This window comes from Pongo pygmaeus, chromosome 1 (assembly GCF_028885625.2).
Source record: "Pongo pygmaeus isolate AG05252 chromosome 1, NHGRI_mPonPyg2-v2.0_pri, whole genome shotgun sequence".
NCBI lineage: Eukaryota > Metazoa > Chordata > Mammalia > Primates > Hominidae > Pongo > Pongo pygmaeus.
In genome coordinates this window covers 120,958,336-120,981,014 of record NC_072373.2, presented here as the reverse complement: position 1 = coordinate 120,981,014, position 22,679 = coordinate 120,958,336, and the positions used below count along the sequence as shown (strand labels likewise).

At 36.1% G+C, this 22,679-nt stretch overlaps 1 protein-coding gene and 1 pseudogene across 3 annotated transcripts in view; one reads left to right on the top strand and one right to left on the bottom strand.

Moving 5' to 3' along the window:
• The window catches only part of STXBP3 (syntaxin binding protein 3), a 68,857-nt gene that overhangs the window by 3,428 nt on the left and 42,750 nt on the right, over positions 1-22,679 (top strand). For all 3 annotated transcript variants that reach the window (XM_054503571.2, XM_063664579.1, XM_063664578.1), the window contains exons 2-6: positions 6,031-6,080; positions 6,834-6,915; positions 10,453-10,529; positions 12,272-12,350; positions 13,753-13,853. In XM_054503571.2, the coding sequence (XP_054359546.1) occupies positions 6,031-6,080; positions 6,834-6,915; positions 10,453-10,529; positions 12,272-12,350; positions 13,753-13,853 (389 nt within the window). The remainder of the gene's footprint in view (positions 1-6,030; positions 6,081-6,833; positions 6,916-10,452; positions 10,530-12,271; positions 12,351-13,752; positions 13,854-22,679) is intronic.
• Positions 20,680-21,424, bottom strand: LOC129006158 (N-acylneuraminate-9-phosphatase-like; annotated as a pseudogene).

The window sequence follows — 22,679 nt, the reverse complement described above, 5'->3', positions numbered from 1 at the left end:
GTAGCTGGGATTACAGGCACGCGCCACCACTCCCAGCAAATTTTTGTATTTTTGGTACAGATGAGGTTTCACCATGTTGGCCAGGATGGTCTCGATCTCTTGACCTCGTGATCCACCCACCTCAGCCTCCCAAAGTGCTGGGATTACAGGCGTGAGTCACCGCGCCCAGCCAGTTCTTAGTTTGTATATATTCTGCTTTCATACAATTTTTGATCATTATATCTTGAAAGCCCCTGGGTGGTCTTTCCCATTCACAGTTAGTCTGTTTTTGTTCAGCTGACTCGTGATGATTATTGCTTTGGTTTCCTGCCTCAGGCCCCTGGGTTTGCTTTTATAAAGATTCTTACCTGTTCACTGAATAATTTGGGCCAGAGGCAGAATCTGTTGGAATCATAATTAGGAATTTAATAACATGTTTTAGTTTTCTTTTTTTTTTTTTTGAGACAGAGTCTTGCTCTGTTGCCAGGCTGGAATGCAGTGGCACGATCTACACTCACTGCAACTTCTGCTTCCCTGGTTCAAGCAATTCTCCTGCCTCAGCCTCCCAAGTAGCTGGGATTACAGGCATGCACCACCACGCGCAGCTAATTTTTGTATTTTTGGTAGAGACAGGGTTTCACCGTGTTGGCCAGGATGGTCTCGATCTCCTGACCTCATGATTTGCCCGTCTCGGCCTCCCAAAGTGCTGGGATTATAGGCGTGAGCCACCGCACCCGGCCTTTTTTTTATTTTTTATTTTTTGAGATGGAGTCTCACTCTGTTGTCCAGGCTGGAGTGCAATGGCATGATCTCTGCTCACTGCAACCTCTGCCTTCTGGGTTCAAGTTTAGCATAAGCCCGGGCACAGTGGCTCACGCCTGTAATTGCAGCACTTTGGGAGGCCAAAGCAGGTGGATCGCTTGAGCTCAGGAGTTTGAGATCAGCCTGAGCAACATGGTGAAACTCTATCTCTATCAAAAATACAAAAAGTAGCCAGGTGTGGTAATGCACACCTGTGGTCCCAGCTACTTGGGAGGCTGAAGTGGGAGGATCGCTGGAGCCTGGGAAGTTGAGGCTGCAGTGAGCAGTGATCATGCCACTCAATTCAGCCTGGGTGGCAGAGCATAACTCAGTCTCAAAACACAAAAACAAAAATTATTTGGGTAACTTTTGGACTAGTGGAAGTCCAACCTCTGCCTCCTGGGTTCAAGTTATTCTCCTGCCTCAGCTTCCTGAGTAGCTGGGACTACAGATGAGCGCCACCACTTCCAGCTAATTTTTGTATTATTAATAGAGACGGGGTTTCACCATGTTGGCCAGGCTGGTCTCGAACTCCTGACCTCATGATCTGCCTGCCTCTGCCTCACAAAGTGCTGGGATTACAGGCGTGAGCCACCACGCCCAGCCATGTTTTAGTTTTCTGAGAATATAAATTCCCTTATGGCCTACAAATCTGATTTTTTTGCTTTTGCTATTTGATTTTCAAAAACATTGTCATTATGCACTATTTATAAAAGCATGGTTTATTATTTCTCCATACTGAACTAGTCATTACAAGACTTGGTTTCTACTCTAGGTTATACTTCTGTTTCCTAACTTAAACCATGAGGGGTTTGGACTACATTTTCTTCAACATGTTTTCTTCAGCTTGAATTCTCCATGATTCCATTTTTTAGATCTTCACTTTGTTATATTTTCTTTATTTCTGCTTGCATTCCTGATAGTTTTCTCTTATGTCATAGTTTTATTTTATGTTGTTTTGTTTGGGACATAAATATTTACTATTAGGTTTTCATTTAAGGCTTTTTGCCTGACGTCTTTTTTTTTTTTTAATTGTGCTTTCTTGCTCTTCTTTTATATACTTGGGCATGATCTTAGTCCATCTCCAGCAAATTTTTAAAATTCATATATATTAAAGATCTAAGATATAAAAAGTAAGGCAATAAAATGTGGAGCAAATATAGGATAGTATGGGTTAGACTTTAAAAAATTAACTGGTAACTCAGATGCCATAAAAAAGATTGTATAAAAATTATAAGCCAGGTACCATGGCTCATGCCTGTAACCCTAGTACTTTGAGAGTCCGAGGTGGGATGATCCCTTGAGCCCAGGAGCTCGAGACCAACCTGGGCAACAAAGTGAGACCCCATCTCTACAAAAAAAATTTAAAATTAACCATGTTTGGTGGCATGCACCTGTGTTCCCAGCTACATGGGAGGCTGAGGCAGGAGGATCCCTTCAGCCCAGGAGGCTGAGCTGCAGTGGACATTGATTGTGCCACCGCACTCCAGCCTGGGTGACAGAGCAAGACCCTGAGTCTAAATAAATAAATAAATAGCTAGCATAAGCCCGGGCACAGTGGCTCACGCCTGTAATTGCAGCACTTTGGGAGGCCAAAGCAGGTGGATCGCTTGAGCTCAGGAGTTTGAGATCAGCCTGAGCAACATGGTGAAGCTCTATCTCTATCAAAAATACGAAAATTAGCCAGGTGTGGTAATGCACACCTGTGGTCCCAGCTACTCGGGAGGCTGAAGTGGGAGGATCGCTGGAGCCTGGGAAGTTGAGGCTGCAGTGAGCAGTGATCATGCCACTCAATTCAGCCTGGGTGGCAGAGCATTAACTCAGTCTCAAAAAACAAAAACAAAAATTATTTGGGTAACTTTTGGACTAGTGGAAGATTAATTTAGAGATTAGATAGAAGCCAGTCAGTGGAGGATGTTAAATAGTAGAGTTTAGATTTTATTCTGTAGGCAAGAGTGAGCATTTGAGGGAATTTCGAGGTGTGTATTAATATAAACAAAGGGTTGTATTTCAGGAAGGTGACTCTGACAGCAGTGTGAAAAATGGATTGAAATAGCAAAGGTGTTGGAGGTGGAAAGCAGGAAATCCAGATAGGATTCTATTGCAGTAGTTCAGTGAGAGAGAAGAATCAAGTCGATGCTGGGTGACAGTAGCAATGAAAAGTAATAGCTACCAGGGAGAACAATCAATATGCCTAGTAGGTGGGTGTGGGGAAAGGAGGAAATAGACAAAGACAATGACTAAGAAAATGACAATAATACTTAGAGAAATAAATCTAGAGTAGTTTTCAGGGTGCTGTAATCTCAACTTGAGACATGTAGCTGCTTGTATCTGTATTGCATAGTTGAATGAAGTTCAAAGAGAAAGGCTGTAAGATTGTGGAAAATCGAAAGATTAATATCATAGATGAAACTTTGATGATGAATATGGTCTCTGAGGAGACCAGCCATGGGAGCAGATTCTCTTACCTTTGCTCTGAGAACAAGCAGAGCAAAAGTAAGAGAATTGAGTCTTGAGGTATATCCATATTTAGGATGCTAGAGAAACGGATATAAGGTCAAAAGATTTTCATTAGTATTTAGAGGAAATACCTCCTTAGTTCTATAGTATTTGTTGATATGATTTCCTTTGACTCCTCTCTAAACATACCTACCTGTGACTGTGTCACTTTTTATGAATGCCCTTACTATCTCCATAAAACTAGTTCTTTCTTTTAGACAATAACACTGACTCTCTAGGTATCTTCAGATTCTTTTTTTTTTTTTTCCTCTGGCAGACACAGATAGATCCAAGTATCTTCAGATTCCAAGACAGTTCTATCATTAGAAATTTAAAGCAAGCTACATATGTAATTTTAAATTTTCTAGTAGTCACATAAAAAGGTAAAAAGGTAAAATTAATATATTATATTTGACCTAATAAGTTTGTTACATTCTTTTTTTGTACTAAGGTTTTTGAAGTCTCACATGTATTCTATACTTACAGGATATCTCAGTTCAGACTAGCCACATTTCAGGTGCTCAATAGCCAGATATGGCTGGTTTCCACCATCTAGGACAATGCAGTTCTAAGGTTTCAAAGACTGTAATGAGATGACTTCTGCTTGGGGAGCTTTTCTCCAGTCTGCTCCATCATAAATTCCATGAGCATTCATTTCTTAAGAGAAAGACACAAATAAATCTGATAAAAACAAGCAAATGTCTTCAATTTTCAGCTTGTTTGAGGTATAAGGAATGACGCTAGCTTTGAAAGGAAAAGCAACATAATATTTCTGTATCTGAGCTCTACCTGAGAAAATCCTTTATTTTTGCCTGTAGGGTTCTAGAAGCCAGCACTTTTGGCTTAAATTATGGTTAAATATTTCAGACTTTCACCATAATTCTCATATAACGCTATAATCCTCCTAGCAAACAATATATAATTATCTCAATTGATATTTCATAACACTTCCAAATCTTCTCAATCACAATACAACCTTCCAGATCACAATTCTGAAAATGACTATAAATAACTGAATTGCTTTTACTAACAACATTTCTGATACCAAATATGTGTTTTATTCCCCCCTCACACCAACCAGTTCTCCAACTCTGGACACCAACTGTATTAGTGTCAGAATTGAAATGAATTGTAGGATATCCAGTTAGTTAGGAACTAGTTAGCTAGGAACAGTTAGTGTCAGACTCCACAGGTTTAAGGGCTCAGTCTCACAATACTGCCTTCACTTCAAATGCCAGTACCAAGTCCCTAGGTTACCCACACTTCTGTCTGTCTTGGCTACAAAGTCAGGAATTCCTACAACCCCCCTTCCCTTTCAGGTTCATTAATTTGCTGGAATGGCTCACAGAACTTCAGAAAACACTTAACTTACTATTACCAGTTTATTACAAAAGATACAAATGAACAGCCAGGTTGGAGAGGTACATAGGGTAAGGTCAAAAAAGGTCCTAAGCATAGGTGCTTCTATCCACATGGAGGTGGGTGTCTCACCCTCCTGGCACAATGGTTTGTTCACCACCTTGGAAGCTCTCCAAACTCTCTTAAGGGGTTTTTATGGAGGCTTCATTGTGTAAGCATGAATGATTACATCACTGGTGATTGAACTCAATCTCCAGTTCCTTTTCTTTCCCAGAGGTCCTGGGGTGGGGCTGAAAGTTCCATCCCTCTAAACATGGCTTGGTCTGGTGACCAGCCCTCAATCTAAAGCTATGTAGGGGCCCCTCACCCAAGAGTCATTTCATTTGCAGACGGAAGAGATGCTATCACTCAGGAGATTCCAAGGGCTTTAGGGGCTCTGTGCCAGGAACAGGGGGTAAAAACCAAATATTTTTTATTGTACCACAGTAACTGTTATTATTTATACCCTCTGATAGAAGAGCCGTCATTTTTTAACATGACTTCTTACCAAAAATTTGTTGATAAATTTCCCAAAAGCATTAACTTAAATATAAATTAGGAAATGGAAAAGCTTAAGTTAATGAAATAACCATCTCATTAACAAGAATTAATGAAAAACAGGTTACTATAATTTATATTTTAATTATATTTTATGTATTACTATGTATTACTACCGATTTTAAAATCAATTGAACATTAATAAAACATAGTGTGGGAAATTGTTTTATTCAGTAGAACAGATATTTGTATAAATTGTCCACATAAATTATTTAATACATAATGGAAAATGTTTTTAAATCAGTGAACTAATTTTTAAAACATATTTAGATAATTTTGAAAATCATTGTAAGGAACATATTTATTGATTATAAATCAAGACTGAATGTTGGTATCCAAATTCTGTGATACGTATTGTTGAAAAGCATAATTTAGTAAATCAGTATGAAAAATGTTTATGCAGATTTGGTCATCAGATATAATTTAGCAATGGGCAACTTAAGGATGTTCCCATGGGTTTTTTGTTTTCATCTTGTTTTACTTGGGATTTAAGTAGAATAGGAAAAACCAAATCAGGTAATAATTTTAGAAATATTTTCTCGGTATGTTCATGTACTTAAATATATTAACCCTTTTTATAATACCTTTTAAAGTTAAAAAATTGATTACAGTTTAAATGTACTGTATAGGCTAGGTATTAGAATTGGATTTTTCCATAAGGTTTAACAAATATGTATGCTTTTTATGTAGTTTAACAAATTTCAAATTGGATTTTTCCTTAGCCATTTTGGACCCTTTGGATTACTATGTTTCTGTTTATTTAATTCCTAAGTAATTCCTTTCTTTTTTAAACAGAGATAAAAGCAACAGTGTTTGATGACTGCAAGAAAGAAGGCGAATGGAAGGTAGAGTTTGCATACCTTGCTCTTATAAAAAATAATACAAACTTTAAAAACAATACAGTGTAAAAACTACGTAGTATTTACATGGTATTAGGTATTCTAGTATAAGTAATCTAAAGATGATTTGACATATGGGAGGATGTGTGTAGGTTACATGCAAATACACTATTTTATATAAGAGATTTGAGCATCCATGGATTTTTGGTATACATAGGGGTCCTCGAACCCCCATGGATACCGAGGGATGACTATATAGGGTCTGGAATCACACTGCTTGGCTCCAAATACTAACTTCACCACTTAATAGCTGTGGCTCCTTGCACAAGTTACTTGACCTCTCTCTGCCCCGTTTCCTTGTTTATAAAAATGGTGATGGTAATACCTCATATGGTAATTGTAAATATGAGGTGAATTAATCCATGGAAATTACTTAAAACCGTGCTTTGTGCAATAATTGTTCTACAAGTGGCAATTGTAATTTTAAGAAAATTTGATGTTAAACATAGTGTCATTTAAAATGAATAAGCTCTATGCTTCAAATTAGAAGTATTTCTGTTTGCTTACTTATGTACAATACTATATGCATGTATATTGAGAAAATCTCTAGCTCATGCAAGATAAAAGATGAGATCATTTTGCCTACTGTCCTGATATTTTATGTTATAAAAGGCTTATAAAGTTTAATGGATAAAATTCTTTTTTTCATTCTTGGTAATAGGATGCTTACAGTATTTTTAAATTTGTGTTTGTTTTAAGATAATGCTTTTAGATGAATTTACCACTAAGCTTTTGGCATCGTGTTGCAAAATGACAGATCTTCTAGAAGAAGGTATTACTGGTAAGTGTTATTCTTGGCATGAACACTTTTTAATTGTAATTGGGGGAGATCTGAGGTATTAAATTTTAGTTAGTAATTGTGTTTCAAAGGAACTTATTTTTTTAAATTACTGTAGCCATAACGATTAGATTTAACATTCTTTTCTCTGAATCTTCTGTCAGTTTTTTTTTCCCTCAGCTGAGACATATAATTAAGACCTCTAACCAAGCCTAACTCAATTGCTTTGTTGAGGTTGTTCTTTAAATGTTTTACTCATATATATATATATAAAACAATTTTGTATATTGATACACAAGCTTTACTTCAGTATTTTGATTTAGTTTATGGTTTCATATATCGCTTTAAAATGGATATCAAGATTTATGTCATAAAATCAACTGTTGTACATGTTTACAAATGCATAATGCTGACTTCATAAATTTATCTTTATTACCAGAAATGAGACAAATAATTATAAGTTTAAATCAGTTTTAGTATGAAAATTTGAAATACTTACAGATTCTGAAAAAAAATCATAATGTCATAAGAAGTTATCTTCCTCTAAGCGGGATTCTGTTATTGAGATATTAATCTGTATTACCTATTGAGGAAAATACCAATATCTTGTAACATGCATAATCATGTTATTCTTAATTCATCATCCTTTAACTCACTTATTAAAATTTGATCTTCATAATAACCCTATGAAGACAGATAAATACTCTCATTTGTAATGAGGAATCTGAGGCTCCAAGTGAAATATAATTCATTTATATTTTGGATCCTAATGTAGTTTATGTACCGTCCGTTACTCCTAATTTAATGAAGTTCAAAAGCATACCCAGTATTCTCAAGAAAGTCTGACCATATAATATTTATGTTTTGATGATTATACATAAAATAATCTTTTTTTTTTTTTTTTTTTTGAGACAGGATCTCACTCTGTCACCCAGGCTGGAGTGCAGTGGTGCGATTTTGGCTCACTGCAGCCTCCTCCTCCCGGGTTCAAACAATCCTCCCATCTCAGTCTCCCAAGTAGCTGGGACTACAGGCACACACTACCACACCCAGCTAATTTGTATATTTTCTTGGCTAGAAACAGGGTTTCACCATGTTGCCCAGGATGGTGTCAAACTCCTGGGTTCAAGTAATCCACTTGCCTTGGCCTCCCAAAGTGCTGGCTGGGATTACAGGTGTAAGCCACCATGCCCAGCCATAAAGTAACCTTTATTGTTGATTACATATTCAACTGTGGTCTTCCTGACCCTCAATGTAAAAAGCTCTAAACTAGAAATTAGAAAATTGAAGCCTTGATTTTTCTACTACTGGATAAGTGAAATATTGATTAAGCCACTTAAGTTTTTTAAGTTCTGAAAGGTCATTCTGATGTGAAACTAGGGTGAGAACCATTTGATAATACATAAAAGTTCTGTGGAACTGCAGAGCCATTATGCACTGTAGGGAGGTTTTATTGCATTTTGTAGACCATTGTTTCTTACTGTATGCTCATTATTAATAGATATTCTTCAAGGAAGGGATTCTGTGGCCAGTACGTTTAGGAAACAGTATTAAACAGAGCTCAACAGCTTTCTTTAGGACTTCAGAGTCTTTATATGCCAAGGTATAAGTGGATCCCGTGGGTAAAATGATAGTATTCAGTTTTCTAAACTTATTTGGCCACAGAAAGCTATTTTTGAGAAGCATTTCATAGGACTGTATATCATAGAGCTCGCTGCTGTGGGATACCTTTGATATCCTCCAGAACCACCTAAGTTTGCTATGGTTTAATTGTAGTCATATCTTCTAACTTAAACTCAAAACTGTCCTTTTGAGTTCCACATTAGCTCTCCTGAAAATCCCTCTATGAAACTGAGCATTGGCAGGTTCAGCAGTCAGACTTTCTGTTGTCATTCAGGTGATTCATGAAAATATTTAGTAGTGTCTTGGGATTAAAAGAAAATCAGGAAAAAAAATGCTCTGTCAGGATTTGCTACTTGAGTGGAGAATAAAGTCAAGTGTAAAACCTTAAAAAAAATAAACTGAAGCTGGGTACAATGACTCATGCCTGTAATCCCAGCACTTCAGGAGGCTGAGGCAGGAAGATCACTTGAGCTCATGAGTTCAAGACCAGCCTGGGCAACATAGTGAGACTTTGTCTCTACAAAAATCCAAAAAAATTAACCAAGCATGGTGGCACATACCTGTAATCCCAGCTACTTGGAGAACTGAGGCAGGAGGATTGCTTGAGCCAGGGAAGTCAAGGCTGCAGTAAACCCTGATTGTGCCACTACACTCCAGCCTGGGTGACAAAACGAGACCTTATTTCAAAAAAATAAATAAAAAGTAAAAAACAGACTGGGAATTAGATTATTCTTTTTCACTATTAAAGACCTTTCTCTTTGTTTTTTTAGTTGTTTGATAGATGTGTATTTTTCAGTGAATGGAGAAGTGGCACTTTCTGTTATTAATAAAGAGATTTCAGAATATTTTCAGAGCCTGAGCCCTAAATCATATCTGTCACAGTATTTTCAGTGTTTTAACATGTACATTATTCACCAAACAAAATAATATGTATAACATGACTGTAAGACACTCCATTTTGAGCATTAAACAATTGAAATAAATGAAAACAGATTAAACCTTAATTTTTTCAAGTAAAACTATAATAGTTGAGAATGAAGATAAAAAGATTAAATTTTTCCTTGGAAATATTATTTGGTTGTCTAGTAGTAGTTATGATAAACCTATACATTACTAATATACATTTAGGAATGAGAAAAGGAAATCACCATATTTAAAAGAGAAGTCCAGCAGCAACCTCTCTTGCCAGTCACATTAATGTTAATTCTTTCTAGGCCCTTTGTCAACATGAATCTTGGAAGATGGTTCTCTGGATTTGTTGAAGGATACTTTAAATTAGTTTTAAGAAATATATATGTAGCTTTAAATAGTTAATTTGACAAAGTTTATTGACTTTATATTCACTTTGCTTTAGCTAATCTTATAAACTGCTTAATTCCATAATAAAAAATATAATTGACTAAATTCTAGTGACGTTCTGTTGTTGAAAAAATAAATATGTGTGGTTTTGAAAGAATAGGAGTTAATCGGCAATTTATTTAAACAGCATTGTGGCAGGTAAAAACTTGGGCTCTGGAGTCACATCTGGGTTAGAAGCCTGCCTGTTCCACTTCCTAACTGTGTGATTGGATAAGTTACTTCTTTAAGCCTCAGTTTCCTCATTTGTAAAATACTTGCAAGGTTATTATAATTTTAATGAATAATTCATGTAAGAAAATGAATTATTCATTTAAGAAATGAATAATTTCTTACATTATTCATATAAGAAAATGAATTTTCATTTTTCATTTTTCAGGATTTTAAAATGTATCCAGTGAAGACAAAGAAAATGTTAAACCCAGTAAATGTTTTTGTTTTCATATTATTTGTAAATGTATTTTCATATTATTATAAATGGAAAGTACAGTAAAGTTTATTTAAAAATTATTTTAAGTATATAAATATTTGGTTATATAAAATGACCTTTTTTCTTGTTAGTTGTAGAGAATATTTATAAGAATCGTGAACCTGTCAGACAAATGAAAGCTCTTTATTTCATCACTCCAACATCAAAGGTGAGTATTTTGAGGCCTTAAAAAGCAGGTTCATCAATATTTCACCATTGTTATGGTTTACTAACAGAAAATTCATAGTAATAAAGTACCCTTTAGTAGAAAAATATTGCCATAAACTAGTTTGCTTAGGAAAGTTTTTTTCTGTGTTAGAAGATTATTTGCATTCTTCCCAATGAGAATGTATAAGTAAAAGGATTCCTTTTTTCCCCATATATGAAAGCAGAATTAAATTGTATAAAATAACATTTCTTTGCATGTTCTGTTTTTCATGCAGTTCCTATTGAACTATATACCTTTTAGGGGGATGGTAATGTAGGTAAAAGAAATAATCTATAGTCTTGGATTACTTCTTTATCTCAGTGACTTTCCTGTAGCATATTTGTATGTATATATGAAGATGGGTATATATCTGTGTATATATATATTTTATGTGAAAGGAAATTCTTTAGTTTGTAATCTGACTCTATGACCTAACTCATACTTGATACCAACCTTTTAGAGCCAAATTATCAGATTTCTTTATTCTGTACAATATCTGAGAATGCATTTTTGAAAACCTGATCTCTCACTTATTCCCATGTAGAACATTAATTTGGCAGTCCCTGTTTCATTTCACTTCTAAAAAACTCCAGCAGACATTTAAAAAAAAAACAAAAAGATACACACTTTTTAGTCTCTACATGTTGGCTGCTAGTGGGTTTTAATGACATTTTATATCTTATCTGTAATATAATTCCATAAGATAAAAATTCATGATTGGAAAAAAAAATGCAACTTAAAAGCACCATTTTTCACCTAGCAAATTGGCAGAGGGATTTAAAATATATATATGGGTGTGTATGTGTGTGTGCATTTTGGCTATTCTGGTTATCAGTGGATAATGGAGCAGAAACTACCATATACTGCTAGTGGGAGTATAGATTGATATAGCCTTTTTGGAAAATAGTTTGTAATTTTTTATCAAGAACCTTAAAAAATGTTTTATATTTTAGAGTTTATTGTTAGGAAATAAATGGTTTAGCTAAGTTTCTGGTAGTAAATAAATCTAATTAAATTTTAGCATTAATAAATAATAGACCATATGATGATATCTGAATGAAATATATGAATAAAATGATAAATAAATGAAAACCCATGTGGCCATTAAAAATAATTTTTCTTGGGGTTGTCAGTGACCTAGATAAATGGTCATTTTGAATGTTAAGTGACAAAAGCAAGATATAAAATTGTATATTCCTCATTCTTGCAGTCACCTACCAAGCTTTGGGTCTTTCTAATCACTTGATAGTTTAAGCTTCTCACTCACTGTGTCTCACTTCAACACTTCTCCAGTCATAAGTCTTGGTGGTTCGTTATCCATGTAGATGATACTTATAGTATGTTGGTTTCTAGTTCCTTAATCTGTTATATTCCAATAGTCTTGTCTTTTATGTTGTTTCAGTTTTCCTAGACCTCTTCATTGCCAATAAGAGCATCCTGTTCATACATATTACCTTACTCTTTTTTTTTTTTTTTTCAAAACCAAAACTGGTTAATATTACCTTACTCTTTTTACGTTACTACTTTATTAGCTATCACTGGCTGGAGAATGTAGCATCTTAAAAAATCAGTTTACAAATTAAACTTTTAGCCAGTAAAGTTTTATTTTATCACTGAAATAAAATAATCTTAGTCATTTCAGAAGGTAACATATTTAAATTAATATTTAATAAAACGTGTATTAACATCTAACCTTTTTTAAGTCTGTAGATTGTTTCTTGCATGATTTTGCAAGTAAATCGGAGAACAAGTATAAAGCAGCATATATTTACTTCACTGACTGTAAGTCTTTTAAAAAGTTATTGCTTCATTGTTCAAAATCCCATTGGTTTTAAACTGTCGACTTTTAAAAAATCAGCCCAAAATGTCATTAAAGTATCTACTTTTTATAATATTATTTCAGTCCTGGTGATTTTCTATTTATCATTTATTCTAATTAGGCTAGAAAGAATCTAAAAATGTAAGATTATATCTATCCTAATTCATATTAAGGGGATAGAAAATTAAAAGAAACTATTCCCAACTGCTTTCAAAAGACAATCATTTTCCTGGGATGCCGGGATGTGAGGGATGGGTAGAGAGGGCTAGCCCTCAAATCCTGTGCTGCTGACAGGAAGAAATACTTTTAATCAGCGTTTCAGTTAGGGATTTGATTCTCTTGTGAAAAACAAAGACCTTTTGAGAGGGCACTGAAGAAAACAGCCATCTGTTTGGCAAATATAAAGGGAGAAAATTGGTCACATTTATCTTACTCTGCCGTATGATCACATAGAAAACTGGTAACTAAAGAATCACAGAGAAGTCCAAAGACACATACAATACTGTCTTATGTTATATGTTATATAATATACTTCAAAATAAAAATATCATTTATCTAAGTTAAGTCTTGGTCTCTGCTATTAGAGGTTCCTCACTTTAAGTAAGTAGTATATCATTTTTCTTATAAATTTTTATCTCATGCCTAATAGTTTGCATTTTAAAAAATGTCACACCATAAGTATTTGTAATGTAACCTTGTTATACAGAGCATCATGTTTATGGAATTGATGAAATTTAATGAATGTGAACCCTCTTTTAACTTAAGGAATCTTAAGGCTAAAGGATATCATGTTAAAAGATACTAGGAGCCAGTGGTTGATATTCCAACCTAGATCTAATGGAATGATAAACTTTTTGATGAAAGGGGAAAAACACTGGCTCTGAGTTCCAGAACTTAGTATTATAGAGTCTTAGAATTTTCTAATGTTAGAAAGCTGCCTTTAATTGAAGGAAAAATTAATGATTTGTGTTGTATGATTGTAGTATGGATCACTTAGTGGCAATTTGGAAAAGTAGTATAAATTTCTAAGATGTCCTGAAAGTGCTGCTGTTTGTTAAGTCATAAGTTTGGATGTGATTTTTCTTCCTAACAATTTCAGTTTGCTCTGTTAGCAGATCTTTAAGGAAATATATCTGAGGTTATGGTGGATGTGAATGGGAAAGATGGAATTTCTGTTATAGTCCTTTTCACTAGAATATATCTTTTGTAAAGCAAATAATAATATTTATATATTATTTATGTCCTCATAATAACTCTGTGAAAGCCAGTAATTATGTATAACTATTCTTGGATGTTAGAATTATTTATTTAAAAGGAATAAAGATATAGATGTAACTATATGCTTTGTTTTTTTTTTCCCCTCAGTTTGCCCTGATAATCTCTTTAACAAAATTAAGGCTTCTTGCTCCAAGTCAATAAGAAGATGTAAAGAAATAAATATTTCCTTCATTCCACATGAATCTCAGGTACTTTCTATTTTTATTTTTTAGTTCGTGACAGGTTTCAAATTTGGTTTGATGGCTTATTGTTAATAAAGTATATTCTGAAGATATTTTTTATATGTATTTAGTGAATTTTGAACCTAATCCACAAATAGACATTTCCCATGATGGAGTCAGAAGCGTGAGCAATAAATTGGAATTAAAAATGAATAGCAGGGCTTAAATTTCATATCTGCCACCAAGTCCTGTGTTTGTCAAATTACAGAACTACCAGGTTATGAAATCAAGAGAGTTTTGAGCACAGTCTTTGTTAGATGACTCCAAAAAAAGTGTTTCATTTAGCTTGTGTAACCTTTTGTGATATTAAAACAAATGCTCTTTAATAAACTTTTTATATAATATTATGTAAATTATTTTAATTTATAAAGTGAAGGGATTTTTTGACTTGTTTTGCCTTTGGAACATTGAGCCTTCAATTAATAATAGCAATGATTGTAATGATATAACCAAACACTCATATAGTACTCCCTATGTGTCATATACTTTCCTGAGTGCTTTACATAAATTTATTCATTTAATCCTCTCAATAGCCATAGGAATAGATTGTACTTCTCCATTTTGAAGATCAAGAAATCAAGTAACTTGCCTCAAATCACACAGCTAATGAATTGTTAAGGTTTGTTTTGCTCTGTTCTCTGTGTTTGGATTCTAGCATTTTATAGAATTGAAATAGTTGGCTGTTGTTTGGAACTATGATCAATATTTTAAGGGATAGACAAGTCCTAGATAAGGGATTTCTACGATATTACTTTTAAGATACTGCTGGGTTTTTTGTTTTTGTTTTTTTCTTTTTTTGAGACAGAGTTTCGCTTTTGTCACCCATGCTGGAGTGCAATGGCGCAATCTCGGCCCACTGCAACCTCCACCTCCCAAGTTCAAGCGATTCTCCTGCCTCAGCCTCCCAAGTAGTTGAGATTACAGGCATGCGTCACCACAACTGGCTAATTTTTTTGTATTTTTAGAAGAGATGGGGTTTCGTCATGTTGGTCAGGCTGGTCTCGAACTCCTGGACCTCAGGTGATCCACTAGCCTCGGCCTCCCCAAGTGCTGGGATTACGGGTGTGAGCCACCATGCCCAGCTGATACTGCTGTTTTTGATAAAGAAAGATAATAATCCAAAGTATAAGATTTTAACATATCTGCTTAACATTAAACTGTTTTCCAAAAGTTTCCTTTAAACTTATTATTTTAATATGTAAGTTTAGTATAGGGTGAAAATGAGCTTCTGAAAATGATGTAGGATTTAAGTGGTAGTGTGAGAAATATTACAAACATTTCTAGAACATCTCGCTTCACAGAAGATAAATATAATTTTAGCCCCAGAATTTATTAAAATTCTGCAGTTGCTGTATTTGAAGGAATGATTTGTGTAGATATCTGAATAATTTGATGGTGAATAGAAATAACCTGTCTTTGCATGTCTAGAGAATGCCCTTGAGAAGTTTCTACTTATCAGTCTTTACAAAATATTGTGATTATGTAAGGTCCCATCTGTGAATGGTTTTCCTATAAGAATTTTTTTCTTTTAATTTACTTACTTGCAAAGAGTCTTAGGAGGGTATACTTGACCAGGCACAGTGGTTTACGCCTGTAATCCCAACACTTTGGGAGGCCGAGGTGGGCAGATTATGAGGTCAGGAGTTCAAGACCAGCCTGGCCAACATAGTAAAACCCCGTCTCTACTAAAAATACAAAAAAAAATTAGCTGGGCATGGTGGTTAGCACCTGTAGTCCCAGCTACTTGGGAGCCTGAGGCAGGAGAATCATTTGAACTGGGGAAGCGAAGGTTGCAGTGAGCCGAGATGGCACCACTGCACTCCAGTCTGGGCAAGAGAGCGAGACTCCATCTCCAAAAAAAAAAGAGGGTCTGCTTAATAAATCTAACTGTTTTGGAGAAATTACATTGAAAATATTTTGGATTTTTGATTGTTTGCAAGTGAGAATATAAATGAAATACTACTAGGTGCTTTGAGCTATGAGCAAAGGCCTACTGAGCATTTATCAAGATTATGTTCAGTGGATGTTGTTTGTTAAATGCAAAGCAGTCTGCTGTGAAAAGATGAGCAAAATATATGTCCTACCCTCATTTGAATACTATAAAGAGATTAAAAAGTATTAGACATCTTCAAAAACTATTTCAGTCATGGTTAAATCAAGTAGGACTAGGCTCAACTAATTAAAAGAAAACTCTGGACGTTCAATGTATTACACAACATGGAAATTTATTTCTTCCTAATATACAAGAAATCAGGAATAGGCTATATAAGGGTGATAATGCTAGCTCTGTGAAATTGTCAGGGGTCTAGTCTCCTAGGCATGGTCCTTATGATCTAAGATGATTGTAGATTTTTTTTTTTTTACTGTTATATCTTTTTTTAATTTTAAGGAATATTATTTTAAAACAACATTATAAAAATCATAGGCTTATTTCAATATTTTAAAATATCTTCTGTAACATTCCACTCAGAAGGTAGATAACAAAATTCTTCCCATAGGAAGGGTGCCAATGGAATGTGATATTATATTATTCAGTTATTCCATTTTTTCTTCCTACCTCATTTTTGCTGAAGAACTGCTCACTTAACATCCTGGGAGTGATCTTGTTGAAATTTGCCACCCTCATGTTGGAGCGATGAACCTTCACCAATAGTATAATGAATGTGACACTGCTTATATCTATCCTGTGGGACGGCTGAAAGGGCAAGACCTCAGCATCACATGCCAACCAGTCTGTTAGAGCAATCGCACACATAACTACTTTTGCCAAAATCCTCCAACTTAATTTTTAAATAGCTAAAATATAGTCAAGGCCATATGGGTACTGTACCTGGAACTACAAACATACCCTTTTCACACACATTCAGTGTTAACAGCAACAGCATCCTGGGACAGGTTAGGACACAGTCACATTTTTAAAAATCAAGAGTAAGAAGTAAACATAAAAGAATATTTTCACAGGGCACAGAATCCTGTTTCTTGGTAATAGATAGAAAACAACTGGCTAAAGAAATAGGTTTACAGATAGATACAATCTAGAATTTGATTCTTTGAGTATTAAACTTGGAGACATAACTACATACATTCCAACATACAATCTAATATTTTACATTAGTAGTTTCTTATTCAATATTTAAAAGAAAAACCTACCAAAAACCAACCTAAATTATATTTATTAACCATTGGATAACCCCTTTTGTCCTTTATCAACCACTTTACTCCAGGTTTGATTAGTGTAATCATGAGATTGTCTAGCCTAATGGTCTAGGGAAAATTCTGTGGTTGTAAGATGATGCCTTGCTGTGGAACCATTATTTATTAAGCTCCGAGTGAACTGAAGCAGATATTTATAAAATGATGATAGATTTCCAAAAATACGAAAAACAGATAAGGCAGATGGTAACTCTAATAAGAGTCACTGAAGTATTATAATGGCACTCTGGAAATGGCTCATAGCAAAACCGAACTTTTTTTTTTTTTTGAGACGGAGTTTCACGCTTGTTACCCAGGCTGGGGTGCAATGGCGCGATCTCAGCTCACTGCAACCTCCACTTCCCAAGTTCAAGCGATTCTCCTGCCTCAGCCTCCCGAGTAGCTGGGATTACAGGCATGTGCCACCACGCCCAGCTAATTTTGTATTTTTTTTATTTTTTTTTTTAGTAGAGACGGGTTTTCTCCATGTTGCTCAGGGTGGTCTTGAACTCCCGACCTCAGGTGATCCACCCACCTCAGCCTCCCAAAGTGCTGGGATCACAGGCATGAGCCACTGCGTCTGGCCCTAACTTTTTTTGTTAACTTTTAGGTTTGGAGTACATGTGCCGGTTTGTTATAGGTAAACTCATGTCAAGGGGGTTTGTTACACAGATTATTTCATCACCCAGGTACTAAGCCTAGTACCCAATAGTTATTTTTTCTATTCCTTTCCCTCCTCCCACCCTCTACCCTCAAGTAGGCCTAGTGCCTATTGTTCCTCTCTTTGTGTCCATGTATCCTCATCATTTAGCTCCTACTTGTAAGTGAAAACATGCAGTATTTGGTTTTCTGTTCCTGCATTAGTTTGCTAAGGATAATGACCTCTAGCTCCATCCATGTTCCTGCTAAAGACATAATCTCATTCTTTTTTATGGCTGCTTAGTATTCTGTGGTACATATATATATAGAGAGAGAGAGACCACATTTTTTTTTAATCCAGTCTCCCACTGATGGGCATTTAGGTTGATTCCATGTCTTTGCTATTGTGAATAGTGCTGCAGTGAACATATATGTGCATGTGTCCTTATGATAGACTTATATTCTTTTGGGTATATACCTAGTAATGGGATTGCTGGGGCAAATGGTAGTTCTGTTTTTTAGGTCTTTGAAGAATCACCACACTGTCTTCCACAATGGTTCAACTAATGTACATTCCCACCAACGGAATGTTTGAGTTCCCTTTTCCCTGCGGCCTCACCAGCATATATTATTTTTTGACTTTTTAAAAATAGCCATTCTGACTGGTGTGAGATAGTATCTCATTGTGGTTTTTATTTGCATTTCTTTAATGATCAGTGATTTTGAGCCATTTTTCATATGCTTGTGGGTCACCTGTATGTCTTTTGGAAAGTGTTGATATCCTTTGCCCACTTTTTAATGGGTTTTTTTCTTGTAAATTTAAGTTCCTTATAGATGCTGAATATTAGACCTTTGTCAGATGCATAGTTTGCAAATACTTTCTCCCATTGTATAGGTTGTCTGTTTACTCCGTTGATAGTTCCTTTTGTTGCACAGAAGCTCTTCGGTTTAATTAGATTTCATTTGTCAGTTGTTGCTTTTGTTGCAATGTCTTTTGGCGTCTTTGTCTTGAAATCTTTGCCAGGTCCTACGTCCAGAATGGTACTGCCTAGGCTGTCTTCCAGGGTTTTTATAGTTTTGGGTTTTACCTTTAAGTCTTTAATCCATCTCGAGTTGATTTTTGTATATGGTATATGGAAGGGGTCCAGTTTCAGTCTTCTGCATGTAGCTGGCCAGTTATCCCAGCACCATTTATTGATTCGGGAGTCCTTTCCACATTGTTTTTGTCAGCTTTGTCGACGATCAGATGGTTTTAGGTATGCGGCCTTATATATGGGCTCTCTGTTCTGTTTCATTGATCTGAGTGTCTGTTTTTGTACCAGTGTCATGCTGCAAAACCTTCTTTTCTGTTAGGTTCATCACATGGGTGAAACCATTGTCAGTAGAAAACAAACAGGAGCCTCCATGGGTAGGCCCACGCCAAGGGAATTTTCCTCTTATGGATCCACAGAAGAAAAATAATTTTTGGTGCCATGTGGCTTGTACTTATCTCCAGCAAGATAGTCTAGTTCCCTCAACCCCATTGTGTGTCTGGGAAAAGACAGTGAAAATATTTCCACAAGAGGCAAAGACTATAAGAAAGCTACAAGCTCACTGTGCAAAGGTGTGAAAATGTCATGGTAAAAAGCACCACATGCTGATTTTTTTTTTTTTTTTTTTTTTTTTTTTGAGACAGAGTCTCATTCCATCGTCCAGGCTGGAGTGCAGTGGTGCAATCTCGTCTCACTGCAACCTCCATCTCCCAGGTTCAAGTATTTTTCTTGCCTCAGCCTCCGGAGTAGCTGGGATTACAGACACGTACCCCCACGCGGGGCTAATGTTTGTACTTTTAGTAGAGATGAGATTTCACCATGTTGACCAGGCTGGTCTCAAACTCCTGACCTCAAGTGATCCAACCCTCTTGGCCTCCCAAAGTGCTGGGATTACAGGTGTCAAGGTGTCAGCCACTGCTCCTGGCGTTTTTTTTTTTTTTTTTTTTTTTTTTTTTTTTTGGAGACAGAGTCTCACTCTGTCACCAGGCTGGAGTGCAGTGGTGCGATCTTGGCTCACTTCAGCCTCTGTCTACTGGGCTCAAGCGATTTTCCTGATTCAGCCTGCCGAGTAGCTGGGATTACAGGCATGTGCCACCAAGCCCAGCTAATTTTTTGTATTTTTAGTAGAGACTGGGTTTCACTATGTTGGCCAGGTTAGTCTCAAACTCCTGACCTCAAATGATCTGTCCGCCTTGGCCTACCAAAGTGCTGGGATTACAGTCATAAGCCACCGTGCCCAGCTGATTTTAACAGCTTTTTTTTAACTGGAGACATCTATTTGTTATGTACACACCACAGAAAAATTGCCCCCGCCCCTGAAAAAAAAAAAAGGTCATGCAAGAAAATCAGATTCATAATATAAAAAATGTATATATCTAAAGTAGGCAAAAATATGGTTTATGTTTTAAAAAGAAAATATGTAAAATTTCACTATGAAATGCTTTGATTTGCATGTGACTTAGTACTTATTTCATATTAACCATATCCAGTTGCTATGATAAGTCTCTATGTTTTAGAATAGGTATTCTTTAAAAATATCTATTTTTAAGCCAGAACATATACGTTACATTTGTGCATCCATGTGTAAGCTATCCTGCTTGGTATGGAACCAAGATACTAAAAGATTAATAAAATAAGTTTTAAAATCTTCAGTCACAGACTAGCAAAGAATATATTTCCTCAAGTTTTCTGGGCCACACTGCTGACTTGTATTAATGCAATCTGAATTTTCAGATGTAAATACCAGTCAGAGGTTGGTTGTCAAAACTTAAAAGCAGTTGAGTTAGGAGGACCTTCACAATATCGGCTCTTAAATCATAAGTAAAATTATTCTTAGAACTGGACCATAGTAAGCAGAAAGGCTTAAGTTTTCTTAGCTCAAACCCTCCAAATTGACTCTTAACATTCATAATCATGCCCTTTTAGGTGCTTTAAGAGGGCATACTGACTTTGCGGTCTATACTTTGTAAGAGAGCAGGTAACTCTAGCACAAAAGAAACTGTAATATGGAACTGGGGAGGACTTCAGTGGCACTATTCCAGTTTTATTGATCCATACTGTTGCTTTCAACCCTGCTTTGAGACCTCCTTGTGTGTCGCTTTCTAACATGTCACCAACCATCACACAGTCCACAGGTTGTACTCCAAGGAGATTGCAGCAGTAATAAAGTATGGAAGGTGCTGGCTTCTCCTCCCTCTGCTGTTCACCTACAACAGCTTGGACATAGGACTGACAGACACAAGCCTCATCTTCTCCCTCTGGGTCTGTCTGACCCCATTCATTACTAAAAGTAGGCAGACCTCCTTTCTAATTCCAATGAGCATAGCTTTGACATCTCACTGACCTTAGTGTCATGTGCTGTAAATGTGTAGTTTTCCAAAGGAGGTAACGTTCTTCAGCCAATTTCCTATTGGCTGCACCATGTTTTGTTTCCTGGATTGCTTCCTCCCAATGTGAAGTCCTTAGATCAGTAATGCATGTATTGTAATGGTGAAAACATTCCTTCTTGAGTTTATCTTGAGCTTAATCACAGGTGAATTCAGCCTCCTGTTTATAATGGTATTTTGATTGTAAGAGCTTTATCACCTCCAACATGCCTCTCCTGCTTGTCACACCTGTGTCGATGAGTGTGTTGTCCAGGTCAAAGAAAATGGCCTGCACATGGCTCAGCCCCATAGCACCTGTGCCCTGCTGCAACCTGCCTCGTTGCTGCCTGCACATGTGCAAGGTGGGCGGCCCAATTTTGTTTTTTTCTTTGAGAGAGGGTCTCGCTCAAACAGTCCTCCCGCCTCAGCCTCCCAAGTAGCTGGGACCACAGATGCATGCCACTGCGCCCAGCTAATTTTTTCTTCATTTATAGTAGAGATGAGGTCTTGCTATGTTGCCCAGGATGATCTAGAACTCCTGAGCTCAAGCAATCCTCCTACCTCAGCCTCCCAAAGTGCTGGGACAGGCATGAGCCACTGCTCCCAGCCATACTGTAGAATTATTACATCATCATTTGAGGATATACAAAAGAATGAGAGAATAATTTTCGTTTTTATCTCATTAGCTAAAATTGAGTCACATGGCTACACATAAGTGCATGGGAAACTGAGAAAATTTTTTAGCTGGGCATATATGGCTATTCTTCACAAAGAACTGAAATGCAGTTACTGAAAAGGGGAGGATGTTTGTTGGGGAAGCATCTTGTAGTCGGCCACAAAAGGAGGGAGATTCTTTTTTTAAATATTTATTTATTTGACACATTGTAATTGTACCTATTTATGGGATACAATTTGATATTTGGATACATATCTATGTTGTATAATGATACAAGGAATGTATCCATCATCTCATGCATTTAGGAGCGAGGTTTTGTTAGGTTTTGTTTGTATTTTTAGTAGAGATGGGGTTTCACCATGTTGCCCAGTCTGGTCTCGAACTCCTGGGTTCAAGCAGTTCGCCTGCCTCGGCTTCCCAAAGTGCTGGGATTACAGGAATGAGCCACTGCACCAGCATTAAGAGAGGCTAATTCTTACTGGGAGATTGGGAAAATATTTGAAGAATGGATATATTTTTATAAGATAGTAATGAAGAGGGAAAGAACCTAGGAGGTAAAACTAATCTAGATGTAAAGATACAGAATCAGAAGAGTGCAGGAGAACAGCAGGAATGTGGCTTATAAGAGGTGAAGGAATGAAAGATAGGCTCTCTGTAGGTAGGTTGGGACTGTATTGTATGTAGGAGGCTCCTGGTTCCACCAAAAATAATGACAGAAAATTAGCTGGTGCAGCAAACTGTGGAACTGGTCGTAAAGTCCTTAACAAAAAGTAGAGTCCTAGAAGTCAGGAGATCATTGCAGAGAGATTGGTAAAGTCAGATATGACAGTGCTTCAGAGAAATAAAGCTGGACATCAACACATTTAGAAATTACATGGAGAGGAAGATT